We start from the raw sequence: 17,706 nt of genomic DNA on the forward strand, positions 1-17,706 counted from the left end.
CTCTTTATGTGCTCCCATTCTCTACAGCCAGTTTGAGCTCAGCGAGCCAGTGTGAGGTCAATAAACTCTCTGCTCGGGGTTATTTTCAGACAACAGCCAGCTCATCTGCACACTCTGCATTATGTTTGATTTAATCATCACTTCATATTCTTTAACGAGTGTTTATAGATTATCAAATGTCACTGAAACATTTCCTGATAATCCTCATGACTTTGGCTGTGTGACCTCTTTTCTCTGTTGCCACCCTCAGGATGAACTTACAGGAAATTCTCCAACAACAGATAAATCTAGTAAATAAATAAGTAAGAGAGGAATGAATACACGGATGCTTATGCTCATAATGTGTAGAAATCTGTCAATGAACGAGTGAATATGAGTTTGTGAAGGTTTCTTGACATAAGATGTGACATCTTTCATCTGTCATTACTTTAGATGAACTACACGGAGCACATGTTAGTGTCATGAGATATTTTACTAGAAATTAGACAAATATACCTCAGGAAAGATCTGAACTTTTTGCAGTGTTGGTTGCTGGACTTGATATTTTGAACTGGATAATGGACACTGAAGCATCAGACGGACATCAGCACAACTTTAGATTAAACGTTGATGTAAATGGAGTTCATTAAGCTTAAACTGTTTGATCATAACCATGTCGCTTATTTTATGTGATACAAACCCTAACCCTGTGATACAATAGCACACTGTGTATCTATTTGTAACTGTTAATCAACTGAGTATGTTACTGACATTTGACTAAAAAGAGTCAAAAAACATGGAAACAGGTTTAAAAGCAAAAAGTGTATGCACGTTTACAGAAATGATGGAGCTGTTTAAAACCAAACTACAATGTTCTCCTCAACTTAACCAAACTGTGAGTGTATGACAAAGGCGTGGCTGTCACTGACAATCACTCTGTTCAGTCTTGGTGAATGAGGATGTGATGAAAAATCTGAGAAAGAGATAAACATTATTCGTACTTGAATTGTCTTGAGAGCCCTCAGGGACCTCTTGGATGGGAACAGCTGATCCAAACCACTTTTTCTGAAGGTAAACCTGGACGTCAACACACCTGACTGTCACTTATAACAGGAAACTGCACATAACTGCAACTGTGATGGACGTCTTTGTTTTGTCCTCCAGATAAATCTGTCTAACGTGTTGGTCTGTGCACGACTGGTGGACTGCTCATGTTTCATGTGTTTTTTGTGTATATTAACGCAGTGAGTACACAATAACTGATCACAGTGATGGAAGACTATGGGACCCAGCATGTAGTATACATTATTTACATATGCTGAGTCAACCATCTATAACCGCCATGAGAGCCGAGTTGTTTGAAATATTAAATTTGTCTTGTGGACACAAACACACGAAATCACATGCTGACACAACCACGGTGCTGAACACACACCGCCACGCGGTTCATACCCTCACACTTTCTGTGTGTTTGTGTCGTTTCTGCACCAACGAGCTTCTGCTGGTCTCACACACACACACACACGCGCGCACACACACACACACACACACACACACACGCGCGCACACACACACACACACACACATGCACACACACACACACACACACACACACACACACACATGCAAACACACACACACACAACACACACACACACACACACACACAATAACAAGTGTAAATGCACAAATTGACGGATGACTGCTCCTCCACATTCACTCTTTATCTGTTTCTGCATGTACAGACATGAATGTGTCTCCCTCTCTCTCCTTACTCTCACCCTCCCTCTCTCTCTCCATCCCTCTCTCCATCTCTCCCCGTTCCTCTCTCTCTTGTCCTCCAGTTGCTCTTACTCTTTCTCTCACTCTCTCTCTCGCCCTCTCTTTCTCTTGCCCTCCCCCTCTCTCTTCCCCTCTCTCCCTCTTCATGCTCTCTCTCTCCCCTCTCCCCCTTCTCTCCTTCTCTCCCCCCTCTCTCTCCCTCTCTCCCCCCTGTCTCTCCCTCTCTCTCTCCCGTCCAGAGAGTTGGATGGTGATTAGCGTTGGGATTCTGGGACTCTGGCCTCAGTTTTCATTAACAGCCATAAACACAGTTCTGCCGCACCTCCGAGACCGACCGCAGGCTCTCTTTGTGTGTGTGTGTGTGTGTGTCTACATCTGGGCGAGCTTTGTCGGTGCTTTGATGACAAGAGGAGAGAGAGAGAGAGAGAGAGAGAGAGAGAGAGAGAGAGAGAGAGAGAGAGAGAGAGGTGTTGTTTATCACGGCAGTAATTAAGCCCGCAGTTCGACTTTAATTAAAATATAACAGCAGCACTAAGTATGGACCGCTCCACACACACTGAAAACACACACAACATCTTTAGCTCTCTATTTACCACAGAAGATAGGGTGAAAAGAGAACAATCTGAAACTCTTCCAGGTTTTCTAAGGGCCAGGAATATTTGAACTGAAGCCAAAAACTACTTGTGACTCTGGTCTCCCTCCTTAGACCTGAGCCTGAACACATCCGGAGCCTCAGCGCCTCATTGGCTGCTTCATGAGAGCATACAGTCGATCATTTCTCTGATCGATCTGATTGAAAAGGCGACACCTAAAGAAACACACACATCCTCTGAGTTTGATCGACTTTCTGTGCACCTGCTGGTTTGGTGCTGCGCGGCCTCATTATCCTTCCAGCTCATCACACCGCTGGTCTCAAAGCTCTGATGCACCTGAGCTGATCACAGCAAAGAACAATTAACTCTGCAGCAAACAATGGAGTTTGTCTGGATGATGACAATCAACATATTGAAAGTCCAAATCATGTTTTACTTTGATGATGAGTGTTTTCTACACTATAGTGCTGCAGGGATGACGTGTTTCTGTAGGCTAACCAATGAAATATTAGATCAAACCTGTTTTTCCCTGAAAAAAGGTGAGGATGATGATATAATAAATGGCTGTAACTTGCGGAGGAAAGGTCACATAGAACCAACATAAGCATGAACGTCTAAAACGACCGCACTACATCTACTCTACATGCTGCGGCACACTTTGCTGGTCTAAAACTTTAACTTTAGGAAAGTTTGTCTGTGTCTACCAGCTGATTTAAGTTTAGTCACATAGTCGAAATGATGGCAGCTCATATATATTATATATATATATATATATATATATATATATATATAGGCTCAGAGGTGTGTGTGTATGTGTGTGTGTGTGTGTGTGTGTGTGTGTGTGTGTGTGTGACCAGGTGTGGAGTTGTCACTGAAGGAGAAAATTAGTCAGAAAATGACAGCAGCGTACCTGAGTGAGCCAACACACACGTCAGACACACACGTCAGTCACACACACACACACACACACACACACACACACACACACACACACACACACACACGCGCGCGCGCGCACGCACACACCCATTCAGCTATTTCCCCTGCAGTGCCGCCTCAGTGACTGCATGATGCATATTTATATAGACACTAAAATATCCTGAACCTTCTCTCTTCTAACCCTTCTTTTAACCGAAGTCTACAGAAGCCGTGAGGGACAACTGAGGACATTACATTGTTCTGGTGATCATTCTTTTTAAATGACATTGTTTTCTCTCTCATGACTTGAGAACTGTTGGGGGAAAAAGAGTTTTGGGAGGATTATCGTTCCAAATTTCTTTTCTTTTTTTTCCATCCCTGAAAACGTTCAAAAGCATAGTCACACTTTTTGTTTTTCATTCAGTTTCAGGCATGATTATTTTTGAGAAACTTTGAAAATTTTGATTATCGTGGCAAAACGTTTTTTTCCTCAGGTCATATACACAGTAGATCAGACTGTCAAAGCACTACAGAAGCCCTGAGGTGTTCATTTTCAAACTGTATGCTTGAATTGATAATTTGAAAAGTCAGAGTGCTTCAGATTCTTTTGCAGTGCCGCTAACAGCGGGATGAGTAACGAAAATATTTTCAGATCAATTTTTGATTCATTTTTAATATTTGGGATGAATTTTGAATCACTTCAGCAGCTACAGGGCAGTGTGTGTGTGATAAAACTCTAACTTGACAGTTTCCCCCTCTCTTATTCCATCTTCAAACTCGTGTCTAACACCACACATTAAGAAAATCAGGCATAAATGTCACCTCCCTGTCAGAAAACATTAGGTTAATTAACAAAGTAATGAAAAGGTTTTAGACGCTCTCAGAGACTTATCAGAGATGCTGCAAACATTTACGCTTCAATGATTAATAATCTGGATGTTTAAGATCATATTTAATCTTGTGTAGATAGCAATGATCTCAGCATATATGATCACATATCAGGTGCTCTGAAAACCTTGTTCCTGGTGTAAAACTGTCTCTAGATCAGTCAGGTAGTCAGAGAGGGTCAAGTTAGTTTTTTATTGTACATTAATTGTGACATTGTGTTTTGCAATATTAGCTTAACTAGTTTGAGCTTTAACTGCTTAAGTGTGTGACACCTTAACCAGAATCTAAACCCCTACAGTGAGAATGAGAACTCCACACATGTCTGGAAAACTGAAGAAAGCAACTGAAGTCGAGAAACTAAAGCAGTCAGATATCAGCACTTGTTTATTGTAATAAAAACCTCTGAATACAAAGTACATTCACAGGTACAGCAGGGATTCACTGAGCTGCTCTGTTGGGTTCCTACAGCAAACCAGTGGTGACTACAAATATTCAAACTCATACACCATTTTACAACTTTATATCCCATAAACATACTGTTATAGTTCAGAATAAACACACTGTTGTACTTACATACAAAGAGTCCACCCTTAGATCTGTTACGGAGCTGTCGCACTAACCAACCAGCTGAGTCCTAAACGGCTTTATTTACTGGAAAATACAAGAAAGTAGAGGCTGACCGACCGCTTTTACAGCTGTGACTGACAGGTCGACAGAGGTTTTAACTGGCAGCTACGCCAGTTCAACCGTGAAACCGTGGGTTGTCATGGAGAGAAGCAGAGGAGGAAGATGAGCGATGACGATGGAGAGCTGATTTGGTTCTGTAGCAGCAGATAGCTAGTTAGCTAACTAGCAGATAGATAGATAGATAGATAGATAGATAGATAGATAGATAGATTTTAGAAGGTTAGCACAAAGACTGAAGTAAAGGGAAACTACTAGCTAAACCTAAGATGATAAAGTTTTGATGGAGCTGAGACAGGTAACAGTTAAGCTAGGCTCAGACACTCAACTGACAGTGGCCTGCCGCAGGCTAAAGGAGTGATTAGCTGCGGACTAACAATTGTCCGAAGTGGGCTAATCTCAACTGTAGCTGAGGGCTTGCTGGCCCTGGTCTGCTAAGAGTTAGCCCAGAGTTTGGGACTAAAAAATTGGACTTTAAGGTGCCCGTGAGAAACAGGGCTAAAGTAAATAACATATTAGATTTTAACATCATCTGTTCGATTGGACATTCAACCCAGGACTAGTAGAGCAGCCCTGTGAATCATATAGCCTTGGGCTTAAGTTAGCCTTGTATTTGTGTGTGTGATAAGAGGCTAACTTAGCCTAGGACCAACGTTAAGTTAGGTCTAAAAATATTCAGTCTGGAAAAACCTGGTGCTAATCTTTTAGTAGTTTATGGTGTTCTTCTTGAGCCATCTACGGACCAGAAATAATCAAAGATACTGTTTGTACTTTTATTACACAATAAAAGTGTTAATGTTGATGACACAAAGCTAGCAGTTTCCACTTGTTTTACCTTTGTGCTAAGCTAGGCTAGCCACTTTCTGTGAGGGTGAAACTGATGCATCTTGTTATCTGAATGACTATAATGACAAACAAGAGGATTTCCTTAAATGGTGGTCTGTTCCTTTAACTGTGGCCAACTGCAGGGATGACTGAGGAGAGATGATGAGGGACGAAATGATTTCCACAAGACTTCCTGTCAGTTCCTACCAGAGTTTCTGGTGGTGAGAGGAGGTGGGTCAGCTGATTATCTGCCGTTCACCCTGTCCTCCGAACCCTGACTGTCAATCAACTACAGGCACCAGGGCTACCAAGAATGAAGGGGGGAAAAAAGGGATCGATTCGCCCATAAAATGTGACCCTGGGAAAACAAAGAGGAGCTACAGTTCTCACTGCAAAAAGAACTGAAAAAAGAGCAACAAGAGCAAAAACCCATGAAAGGTGGAGAGCCGATAATCCACTGCGATCGGACGTGTCCACTTAGGCTTCAGTTAAATCCACACAGAGAACAGCGCAGTGTCGACAAAAAGTACAAATCCACCTCCCGAACAATGGCCTACCGAGGATGTGGAGTGGGAAAAAAAGACCCCAGAAGAATCAAACACAATTAATTCCTTGTTATTCAGGACATTTTCTCCAACAAAAATGTGTTTTCTTTCATCTGTTTTTTGTGATTCGATTCTCCTCGACGGAAACTTGTACCAAGAAAGTGCAACATGAAGCAGAAAAAGCTGTTTCACAACCACAGGCAAGGAGGGAAGGGAAAAAAAGAAAAAAAAAAAAAAATCCTCAGAACTGCATCAGAGAGAGAAAAAAAGAAAAAAAGCTTGAGGACTTAATTTGTTTTCTTTTTGTAAATTGAAGGAGAGGAGAAAAAAAAAGAAGCTTTAGATGCTCTTTGTGTCTTTAGTTTTGTCTTAAGGCAGTCTTTTTTGTCCGGACCCCCTCTCCGGCTCGACGCTCGACGACGCTCCACCTACAAGAGGATAGATACGAACGTCTTACACCTCAGGTAACGCAACGCAGAAAACACATTCCATGCAAAATGTCTCATCAATGAGAAAAAAAAAATGTCAATAAAAAAAGGTTTAATTGAAAGCTGGCTGAAGAAAAAAATAATGTTGAAAAAAGAAGCTGATTAAAAAATGCAGGAGCGGTTTGCAGAGCCACAATAACGCAAAATTAAGTCTTAGATCAGATTGTTTTTTTTTTTTTATAAAGGAAAAACAATTGCTCACACATCTTGTTATTTAAATTGTATTTTGCTTCATTAACAGGAAAAAAAAAAAGAACGAAAAAAAAAACACTATTGTTACTCAAATTATAGAAAAATATGAAATGGTCAAACTAGATGCAACACTCAAAAGAAATTCTGAAATGAGCACAAACTCCAAGAAAACAAGTGTTTGGAAATTATAAAAAATAAAATATACATATATAATTATGTTCCTTCACTACAATTAAGCACACAAATTTACCATAAAAATAACCCAGTTAAAAATATTTGCAAAAAACTACATTAAATGTGTTGGTATCCAGGAATTTAACTTGGAATCAAGTTGGCATCAGCTCTGTTGTTTAATTTTAACAATTCAATTTTTAACATTCCAAATATATATATATATATATATACACATATATACATATATATATATATATATATATATATATATATATATATATATACACATATATACATATTTTATGTAGAATAAATAAGAACTGCAGGCTTAATTTATTTGCGTTGATCCCAGTTCAGCTAAACCTCTGAAATAGCGAAGTTCAAGTCAGCTAATAGGCTACGTCATTTAAGCAATTGCAACAGTTGTTTGGTTTAGCTGACAGTTCACTCTGACAGTTTAAAAGATGTTGGGTTTTTCTCCTGAAGTAGTGAGACTTGGGTAGGTTTTGATGAAGTTAGCCAACTGCAGTGCAGCAGCTGAAATAGCTACCAGTTCAGTTTAGCTAGATTAGTTAAGGTGAGCAATCTTAATGATTCAGTAGAGCTGCTCAATGATTTTTGTCAAGTTAGCTAACAGGTGAGGTAAGCTTCAGAGATAACTAGTTTAAATTAGCTAACTGTTCTGATTAGCAGGTAACATTAGTCAGTTTAGACCAACCAATGGCACATTTAAGCAGCTAAAAAAGGTTTGTTCTGGTTAGCTAACTGTTAAGTTTCGCAGCTAAAGTCAGTGTATTTGGATTGACCAATGGCACTTTAAGCAGCTAAAGTGTTTAGTTCCGAAGAGCAGCTATGAGTCTAATTGACATTAACTAAATGACCTTTCACCAAAGCTCCCTGTGCCAGCTAAAATAAGAAGGGTTGAGTTAGCAAGTGGAACATTTTAGCACCTTAAAATGTTTGGATAAAGTAAGCTAGTGGTTGAAATGAGCAACTAAAACAGATTGATTGATGTTAGCTAACAATATATTTCAGCTGCTAGGACTGTGAGGGTCATTTTCAGGATTTGTTCCAGGTTCAGTTTTAGAGTTAAATATCATATTCACAATAAAAGTCAAACAAACTGTTTCATACTTACAACCTGGGATCACCTGGGGCAGTTAATTGACAAATAGGGCAATCAGATTTAAAAATCTGAGGTGTCTCACACACAAACACCTGTAGCTAACATCTGTACAGTCTGTACACTGAAACAAGAACAAGGTGTACAAACTGTCCCAATCATGCAAACCAGCAACAAACAAAACAAAACACTGCTGAATGCAGCTTTACAGTCTGTTAGTACCATACTGTACCAGGAGTACAAATTACTCTGACTGCAATTGTGTGTGTGTGTGTGTGTGTGTGTGTGTGTGTGTGAGAGAGAGAGAGAGAGGGAGAGAGAGAGAGAGAGAGAGAGAGAGAGTGTGTGTGTGTGTTTGCATTTTAACCCCAGTAAAGATGAACGTTTATTGTGCGCGCACACACACACACACACACACACACACACACACACACACACACGCACATACAGTCAGAGGTGCTGCAGTTTTCAGGGATTACAGTCCTCATATAATCCTTTTTTTTTCTTCACACTCTTCTTTCCTTCCTTCCTTCCTTCCTTCCTTCATTCCTTCTCTTTTTCTTCTCCTCCTTAGCTCCTAACCTTGTATCCTCCGCTCTCCCTTTCCTTCTTCCCTCTCCTCTTTCCTTTGTCACTTTCTCTTTACATCATTTCTCTTCTCTCCCTTTTCCTCCTCTTTAATTCAGCCCCCTTCCTCCTCCCTCCCCCTCCCTCCTCCTTCCTCCCTCCCATCGCGGCAGCATCTGTTCATAATGAAACACACAGTTGGACGTCGTCCTCGTTTAGCGCCTCCTCCACGCTACCTGCTCCAGAGGTTACCTCCCGCCGGGCACGTTTGTTAGACATCATCAGCACCTCCCCACGACCTTCCCTCCCTCCTTCCCTTTCTCCCTCCCTCCCTCCCTGCCACCTCCTCCTCCTCCAGATGTCATTGATCTGGGAAGTGGGTCACAACAGCGCAGAATCAAAGCCAGGTTACACAAGGCTCCGAGGCAGCTATAGACTGTATGTTGTTTTAGCGTGGGTTAATATTTAAAGGGAAGGGAAAGAAAGAAAAGCGAGGGCTAACGTTTGGAGCGTGTGCAGACCTGACAGATGCTGAAGGTGTAGAGGTTGAACATTTCATGGATCTGTAAATACCCACTGCTACTTGGACAAGTTTTTAATTTGTAGTTTAATAAAATTATGCTTTTTTTTTTTTTTTCACTTTTGCAACACAAAAACATGAATCTAAATAGAAAAAAGGATCAGCAATGCATTTAGTATAAATTTGGACAGAAAACATGTATCTGTACATGTACATGTATCTCCCCAAAATTGAAAAGAATGCAAAATCCAAAACCAAAGACCCTTCTTTCCTGTCACACCAGCAGTTCACAGCATTACATGCTTTAATTTTGACCAAACTCATGAAACTTTATTTGAAATAGTGTTGTGGAGATCCAAAATGATCCAAAGATACCAAATATGTGAGGCACAATTTGCGAAAAAATGATTCACAATGATACACTTTGATTTACTACTCTAGTAATCATTATATTGCTTTGGTTAAGTGTTAGACAAAGCTGATGGTAGACTGAATACTGTCAGACTACCTAACAACAAAGCTCCTTAAAATTGAATTTAATATAGAAATCGAGGTTCTGGGGATTCAAATATATTCATAGCAGCTGCAGCTGCCTTGTGCCTTGGAGGTTAATTCTTGATCTTAGGAACCATTGTGATAAAATGTTCTTACTTTCTTAAAAAGCTTTTCTTGTAGAAGGCCGTGACAGGTGGTGGATAGTTTGCTCAATTATTGCTCAATGGCAAACTTCATTATTTATTTCCACCATGTCTAAAAAGGATGAGAGGAAGATGGTGGTTCTGGTCGGTGCTGAAGGTTAGAGGTTTAATCCCCTTGGCTGAAGGATAAATCGCAGAGGGTAAAATTGACGGAGCAGCATTTGTTCTCCGTCATTACCACCGTTGAGGTGCCCTCGAGCAAGGCCCCGAATCCCCAAAATGCTCCAGTGGAGCTGCTCAGTCAACATCAGATCAAACTGTGGCTGCACTGGGCAAAATGGATGCCCTACACACACACACACACATCCACCGCCTTTGGCTCAGCATAAATGCAGCGACCAGCCCCGTCCTTACATCAAACACTGTTGTCTGGTCAGTGTTACGAATGTAAGCACAACGCTGTGGTAACAGATGAGTGGCAGTCATGAGGAGAGAGTTGGGGGAGGGGTTGGATAGCTGACTTGTGTGACCAAGAGTGAAGGTTGATGCTATTTTTATTTATTTATTTATTTTTGTTTTACTTAGGGTAACTAACAGTGGTGAAAACAATATGAGTAGGGTTACGATACTCAAATATTACTAAATTACATGTAAATTGAAGAGTAAAAGTGTGCGCCTTCTGCATATTTTTTATCTATTTTTTTGTCTTAATATCAGGGGTTTCAATGGCCTGTTTGTGATCGCATTATGAGCTATAACAATGCAGATGCAAGGTTTGGTTATCAATTCAAATTGTACTCCAGTTACCAAAGAATTGACTTGATTACAGTAATTTGAGAAGTTGTAATTTGTTACTTTAAGCCTTGGTAACTTACCTAGCCAGTCAGAATATGTGATCCGTTTTTCAGCACACTTTATTTTGAAAATCTAACCAGGTGCTGTATGTGACAGATTATTGCTATTTTGACTGCGACACATGTATTGTGTAAACATAACTTACAGATATCACCATGAAACTTCACCAGTTGATTAGACTGAGATGATAATTGTTTTGTATTACAAGTTTTCTGATGATTTATTAATAAAATGAAAATTATGCTATCTAATTAAGTATGCGCTTATTTGCATACATTTCCTAGATTACAATACACACCTTAATGTGTATCTTCTTTTAAGTTGTCAGTTTCAACATATTATTATGAACGTTGTACAATGTAATGCAAACACTGAATGGTTGAATAAACCAATCTGATAAACTCTTTGCTCCTGTAATATGTGACTCAACTGTAATAAAATCACAAACTTGACCAGTGCATAGAAAAATCCACCCATCCTCAGCACAGAAACACACATAGGTAGTCTTTAAAAGCAGCATGTTATTACCCATTAATATTTCTTGCAACAACCTCTTTTGGTTATGGTAGTTATTTCTGCAGCAACGGAGGAAGACAAAGAATCAGACCAAAGGTTAAAGGTGAGTTATTTTGAGCAAGTGATATAGTTAACTTATGTCATTAACAGTCATTGACCTCATCATACCTCAAGATGATGAATTGGAAAAGAATTATTTTCCTTCAAAAGACACACTACTGCTAACATTAGCATTGAAAATTGGCATTGGACAAATCCTTGGTTTTGCAATTCTCTAATATAAGCATATTCCTGGTCCTTTACAAATCATATAACAACAGGTCATAGTACAGCTTATAAATTCACCTCACAGACATGTTGTTTTCTTGGACTGTGATTCTGTGTACCCGAAAGAAACGAAGCAACCTGGTTTAAAAAGTCAAGACGGTTGCCTTTCTTATTTACTGTGGATAAACTAAATCAAATTGGGAAAACAAACCCATTCTGCTGATAGAGCGAGGTTATAAAGCCTGAGGTCGATCAGTCTGTTCAAAGAGCAGGTTAAAAACCTGAAACACTCCCAAGCATTTAAACAGCAGCCTCTCTCTGAGGACAAAGCTTCAAACAGACCCATGCAAACCTCAACACAAGGTTGTTCAACCTTTTTTACCAAGAAACAAGCCTGAGATTTGCTTTTCTTTCATGACTTTGGGTTGTTAACCCGAAGGACAAAAGGCCATCCACTGGAGGGACTAAATTAAATTAGAAAGATTCCTCGAATGACTCAGAGAAATCCAACAACAGAAAGTGCAAAGTAAAAAGGTTGGATGAATATTATAAATGTGCTGGTAGTTTGGCCTTCCCACAGTTGATGAGAAATGAGTTTCTTATCACAGGCACATACATAACACGATAGGATATTGAACACTATCTAAATACTATCCTATGCTGCACTAATAAACACTGTGAAAATGATAAATATGTGTTTCTCCTTCAAGGACGCCTCACAATTACACTTTGTACCCTGAGCTGCTTTGTATGCAGTCTGTGCATGCTTGGGTTTGTTGTGCTCTTTCTTTGTTTGCTCTTTTGCAGATTAAGACAAAGTTTCTGACTCTCAGCGGAGGAGGTCAGAGGTCAGCGTGGAGCCAGAGCCGGCGGCGGTTCAACATCAAGCTGCCAGACACCGTGACAAGGACTGCTGATGGCTGACATTTGCTCCATGGGGGGCTAAAGTCAAATCTCTTTCGAGGTTTGCGCTTGTATAACCAAATCTTCAAATGGATGGAGGAGAAAGTAAAAACCTCAGACATTCAAACCACTGACATTCTGCTCCCAAGACTGCTTCTCTAAAGTTATTTTTTAAAAATGTATAAACATTGACGTCAATGGTTGCCTGCCTCGTGGTAAAGGGTAAGAATGAATGTTTTTGCAGATTACTTCTATGTAAGCTTAGTTGTTCAGATGAACACATTCATGTTGGCTTCAAAATTAAAGGAATAGTGTAATATTTTGAGAAATACCCTCATTAACTTACCTTTCTGATAATTAGAAAGATGATTGAAATCACTCTCATATCGTTCCAGTTAATATAAGGCCACAGCCAGCAGCGGCTTGGCATAGTGTAACACAAAAAATGGACACGAGGGGAAACAGAAAGCCTGACATACTAAAACTCACTAATTAACACATTATGTTTTGTTTCTTCAACCCATAATATGGGTGTTAAAACGACATGAGCCCACATCCTGGCATCTATTCTAGCAGCTTTCCATAGCCAATGATTATTCTGGTATATATATTAACATTTAGGTTTTCGTACACATTAAAGTACCAATTTGTTAGAAATTTTATCTCATTCCCAGCCCATCAAATACGGATGCTCTGGGTCTCTATCTGCCAGTCAGTTGCCATGACAAAGTGTCAGTATTTGACAAGTTGGGAGCAATCAGCTTTCTTACGAATTGGACCTTTAAGAATTCAAGTGTTTATTAATGAGCACATATGGGAATTTTAATTCAGATTTGAAAAAAGCCAATCAACAGTGGAAAAAGCCCCATTCACATGAGACAAGAGGCCAATTTCCAATCAGATTTAAAGATATTCAATTTTGCAAGGTTCACAATTGAAAAGGAACATTTCACATGGCACACTTATTTGTACATCTCAAAATGTTAGTTTGTTTGTGAAAAAAACATTTCATATGCGGAATTGTGATTTTTTAACGTAAAAACAAAATTTCCATGTGACATTCTGGTGAGGGTTATAGGTGCTGAAAGATGGACTTTGGTACAATAACACAGAGCTGCATTTCTACCTGTTACCAGTCTTTGTGCTAAGCTGAGCGCTAATCGCCTGCTGGCTCTAGTGTCAATATGTAATAATTTTGGTTTCTAACATTAATTAATTATTAACAGAATGTAAAGAACTAACATATCTCCATAGTGAGTTACAGATTTGAATATGCCCTAACCCTCCAAAAAGTTACACTATCCCCATAACCATTAAAGTTCACTCTTGACTTTGGAAATACAGTTTGACTAATCAATCCCAACTCAAGGTCCACTTGATTGTTTTGTCCTTGACAGAGAAGCATTAATCCACCTTGAGGCTTTGTCTCAGTCCGCCTCTTTAAAACTCATTTCAGTATCAACCTGTTCTTCGTTTGAAGTGGCCCTTGAATCAGAGAACTACAAGAAGGAGTTGAGGTAAAATAACTCTGCACTCACTAGGGATTATAATGCCTTCCGAAGTTAACAGAGGAGCAAGAATCTCACGTTAAGAAAGTGAGCTGCAGATTTCACGGAGAACAGGGACAACACACCGACTGAAGCAGAAGCTGAACCTGAAGCCTTCCAGGATGACAGGACACATGTCAAAATCTGCTGGCAGAAACAGAAACTGAAAAAAAACAAACTGACTGTGAGTCAAAAAGAAAAAAAAAAAAAAAGATATGCTGAGTTCAGGGGCTGATGTGGGGCTGTGGTGGAGGAAAAATAGCTCTACTGCTATGTATGTTAAATGCATAAACCTTGCCAACAGCTATCCCACTGGCCATTAGGTTTGATCAACTGATTTAGTGCTTGATCACACAGAATTATGAGTCAGGAGGCATCAGAGGGAACTGAGCGCTTAATTAAAGTCAACAGTGATGAGAACGACACAAATAACACCTGAAATAGATAGAAGCAATAAGCAAAGATAAAATGTCACTTTACACTTCAACAGACTACAGACACGCTCAAATTCACAAGTTTCACATCATATGAACATAATACGTGTCATATCGCAATGAGATCCGATGTGTTTGGGCCACTGTTTGAGACAGCATTGCAACATCTGTAAGCGTGAAACAGCTGGATGTTTTTAACAAGGTGTCAGGACAATTTCCAGTCAGGTTTGTAGCGATAAAACCAGGTATATTAAGCAAAAGCATGATCTCTTCCTAACCCTAACCAGGTGGATCCTGTGCATGAACCTAGCCAGACTGTAAGCACAGAGAAACAAAGTTTCAACATGTTTTTTACAAATGTGCATAGCTAGGATTTACTCTGGCGACTGTGTCTAGATACAACATACCTCTGAGGATAGACCTTACTGAGACGCATTATTGTTTAAAACGGTTCGCTGTCAGCTATCTTAACCCGGAGGAATTGTGAACACAATTCTGATATTTGCTGGTTAACAACAAAAAAACTCAATGAGGGCGGCTGTGTCTATAAAAGCAAATATTTCAAAGATAGATGCTCTGAGTTTTCACAGTCAGTCTTGCAGCGTGCCTGAGGCTTTCTCAGAACTTCAGATGGAGAAGGAACTGACATAAAGACCACTTTTAACACAGCCTCAACACAGGCTGAGGAGCTCTACAGCTTCTCCAGACACTGCGTCTCCAGCAGCTGCACACAATAGAGAATATGAAAAAGCAGAGAGGGCCTCTGTGGCATTTCTACCTGCGTGAAAGTGTTGTCTGGCTGCATAAAAGAGAAATTTCAGTGCTAAGTAAAGTGGCACAGTGGCTCGACACCCCTCTCTGTCTGTCAGGACTGTGATAATGTAATGGTCGCTGTCCAGCAGTGTGCTCTATTCACAGCTCAAGGCTTCCTTTTCACACTGCTCACAATGGCATAAACACAGTACTGCATGTGGGCTCTGCTGACTGTTTGAGTGGATTGCCCTCTTCAAACTGTCCTTTTGTCCAAAACTGGATGTACCAGATTGTAAGAGTTCTCAGGAAGTTTAGTGAGTGGCTAAATTTGTAAGAATTACTATTTTTTTTTTTTTTTTTGTCTTGTTCGTTTTCTTTTATTTCTTATTTATTTATTTATTTATTTATTTTTTGCTACTGGATGCTACGGAAATTAACTGCAGAGACTTGGAGAAAACTTTAACGAATTGAATTTCCAGAAAACATAGAATATGTTAAAACAATTTAAACCGTGTTGCTTTTTTTAAAATTCCTTTTCAATGGTCTCGAGCTTGCTGCAAACCAGAATGAGAATCTGCTTATACCAGCTATTCTTGAAATATCTTATAAATCCATCTGGCCAGGATTCAACGCACAGTGGTTCAACCGATCAGCATCCTATGAGGAACTACTGGTACAGTATCTATGGCCATTGTCCAGGTGTGACAACCAGCAAGAGAAGTAACTGTTTGTTTAAAGACAACATTGGCAGTTCCTCAAGCTGTAAGCATAGCCTCTATAGCATCAGTTATATCAAGCAACGACCTGAAAGGCTTTTCTAGATGGAAAAGTTGCGTTCAGTCTTCTGAACTGGCTTTGGTAGAGTTGGATCTACCAACTTCTCTGTCCATCAGATCGGATGAAGTTCCCCTGTGATGGAGGGTGATAGAAAGAGAGTTTGTCCAACAGCAACAAGATCGGATTGTGTTCATTCACATAAGTTAAATCCAGTCGAGGCACCAGAAAAATAATTTTATGTTTCTACACCATGTTACACAACCATACTGACATCTTTACAATACACTGGAAATGAGATTCATATTACTGCATTCCAAAGCATGAAACCGCTTGATTTTGACAAGACACTGGGGCATTTTCCAGCCAAGTTTGTGTTAACATAACCAGGTTTTAAGCCAAAACATGATCTTTTCCTAACCCTAACCAAGTGTTTTGTGTGCCCAAACCTAACCGGACTGTAAGCACACTGTTGCCTCAAGGGAACCCTGAAAATTGGTTTATGCTGTCCACAGAAATGTTTTGGGAATTCTGGCAGTTACCATTAAACAGTACCTGAAGAGTTTGGCAGATCTGACAGCAGAAACATCTACATCCTGGAGAAAGAAGACCCAAGGTCCATTTAAGTCCAAGAATTATTTATTTATTTGTTTGTTTGTTTATTTATTTATTTATTTATTTATTTATTTATTTATTTATTTATTTATTTTTCCCAGCACTGCCACCGAAAACATCTCCCAGTTTGACTTGTTTTACTTTTGATCCGAACATGTTCCAGCTAAAATCGCTTGTTTTGATCTTATTTTTACGTTTCCATCTCTGCCTGTCAATCACAGAGCTGGGCCAGTTATCTGAGTTTCTTCAAATTTAACTCCATCTCTGACTGACTGACTCATCAGATATCAGCTGTCTGTCAACCTGCCTCAGTATCATCCACACAGCCCGTCTGCCTTCGCTCCCTCATCAGTTAACATTAGCTTATTGCCTTGCATTAGATAGCATTGTCGGTAGTCAGCTGTATTGCCGTCTTTATTACATCCTGGTGTGCTTGTTGTGCTGTTTTACGTTACTCATCCTTTGAATTTATGTCGTTTTTTATGTGCCGCTGTTAAACAGATTTACTGTGGAAGAGGCTGAGGAGAGCGTCTCAAATGTGACAGCCGAGAAAAAAACTGCTCAGACTGACAGAGAGACTCCATTTTGGAGAATTAAATCAGTTAAATGGCTGTGGGAGAGCGGCGAGAGAAGCTGGATGTGTCCGCCGGGCTGAAGAGCTCTCAGGAAAACGCCTCAGTTTCTCTTGCCAAGGCTGAACCTTTTTTCTTTCTCTTTGCTTTATTGGTGGAGCTCTGACCTGTCGCTCTCTCTTTCTCATTTTTCAAAGTCGATTTTCTCTCTTAAGTGTTCTGCTCTCTCTCTCTCAGTTCTCAGCTTTCTTCTTCCCTGTGCCATTTTTTTTATTTTGGTCAAATCACTTTCAGCTCTTCTGCTCCCACTTTTACTTTCATCTTTTTTTTCTTTCTTTTTTTTTTTTTTTTTTCTCAGTCACTCTACAGTCAGTCAATCAGACAGACAAACCGAAAGACACCGGACAGAGATATGTGGTTCACTCTGTATCCCACAGGGTAAAGCCAGAGGAGTCATTACTAGAGCCTATTAGAATGTAACAAACAGAATGTAGTCACATTTATCTCATTCTCTTTACTGTGAATCACACAGGGAGTGGGTGTTCGTTATAAAA

At 39.8% G+C, this 17,706-nt stretch overlaps 1 protein-coding gene across 5 annotated transcripts in view; it reads right to left on the reverse strand.

Moving 5' to 3' along the window:
* The window catches only part of LOC119007285 (protocadherin-1-like), a 205,851-nt gene that overhangs the window by 47,785 nt on the left and 140,360 nt on the right, over positions 1 to 17,706 (reverse strand). The window contains exon 5 of one of the 5 annotated variants that reach the window (XM_037076847.1): positions 4,560 to 6,642. The exons of the other annotated variants lie outside the window; for them this stretch is intronic. Within the exon in view, the coding sequence (XP_036932742.1) occupies positions 6,584 to 6,642 (59 nt within the window). The 3' untranslated portion in view covers positions 4,560 to 6,583. Of the gene's footprint in view, positions 1 to 4,559; positions 6,643 to 17,706 lie in introns of those variants that run through there. 5 annotated transcript variants of the gene reach the window in all.

The sequence above is a fragment of the Acanthopagrus latus genome, chromosome 18 (assembly GCF_904848185.1).
Source record: "Acanthopagrus latus isolate v.2019 chromosome 18, fAcaLat1.1, whole genome shotgun sequence".
Taxonomy (NCBI): domain Eukaryota; kingdom Metazoa; phylum Chordata; class Actinopteri; order Spariformes; family Sparidae; genus Acanthopagrus; species Acanthopagrus latus.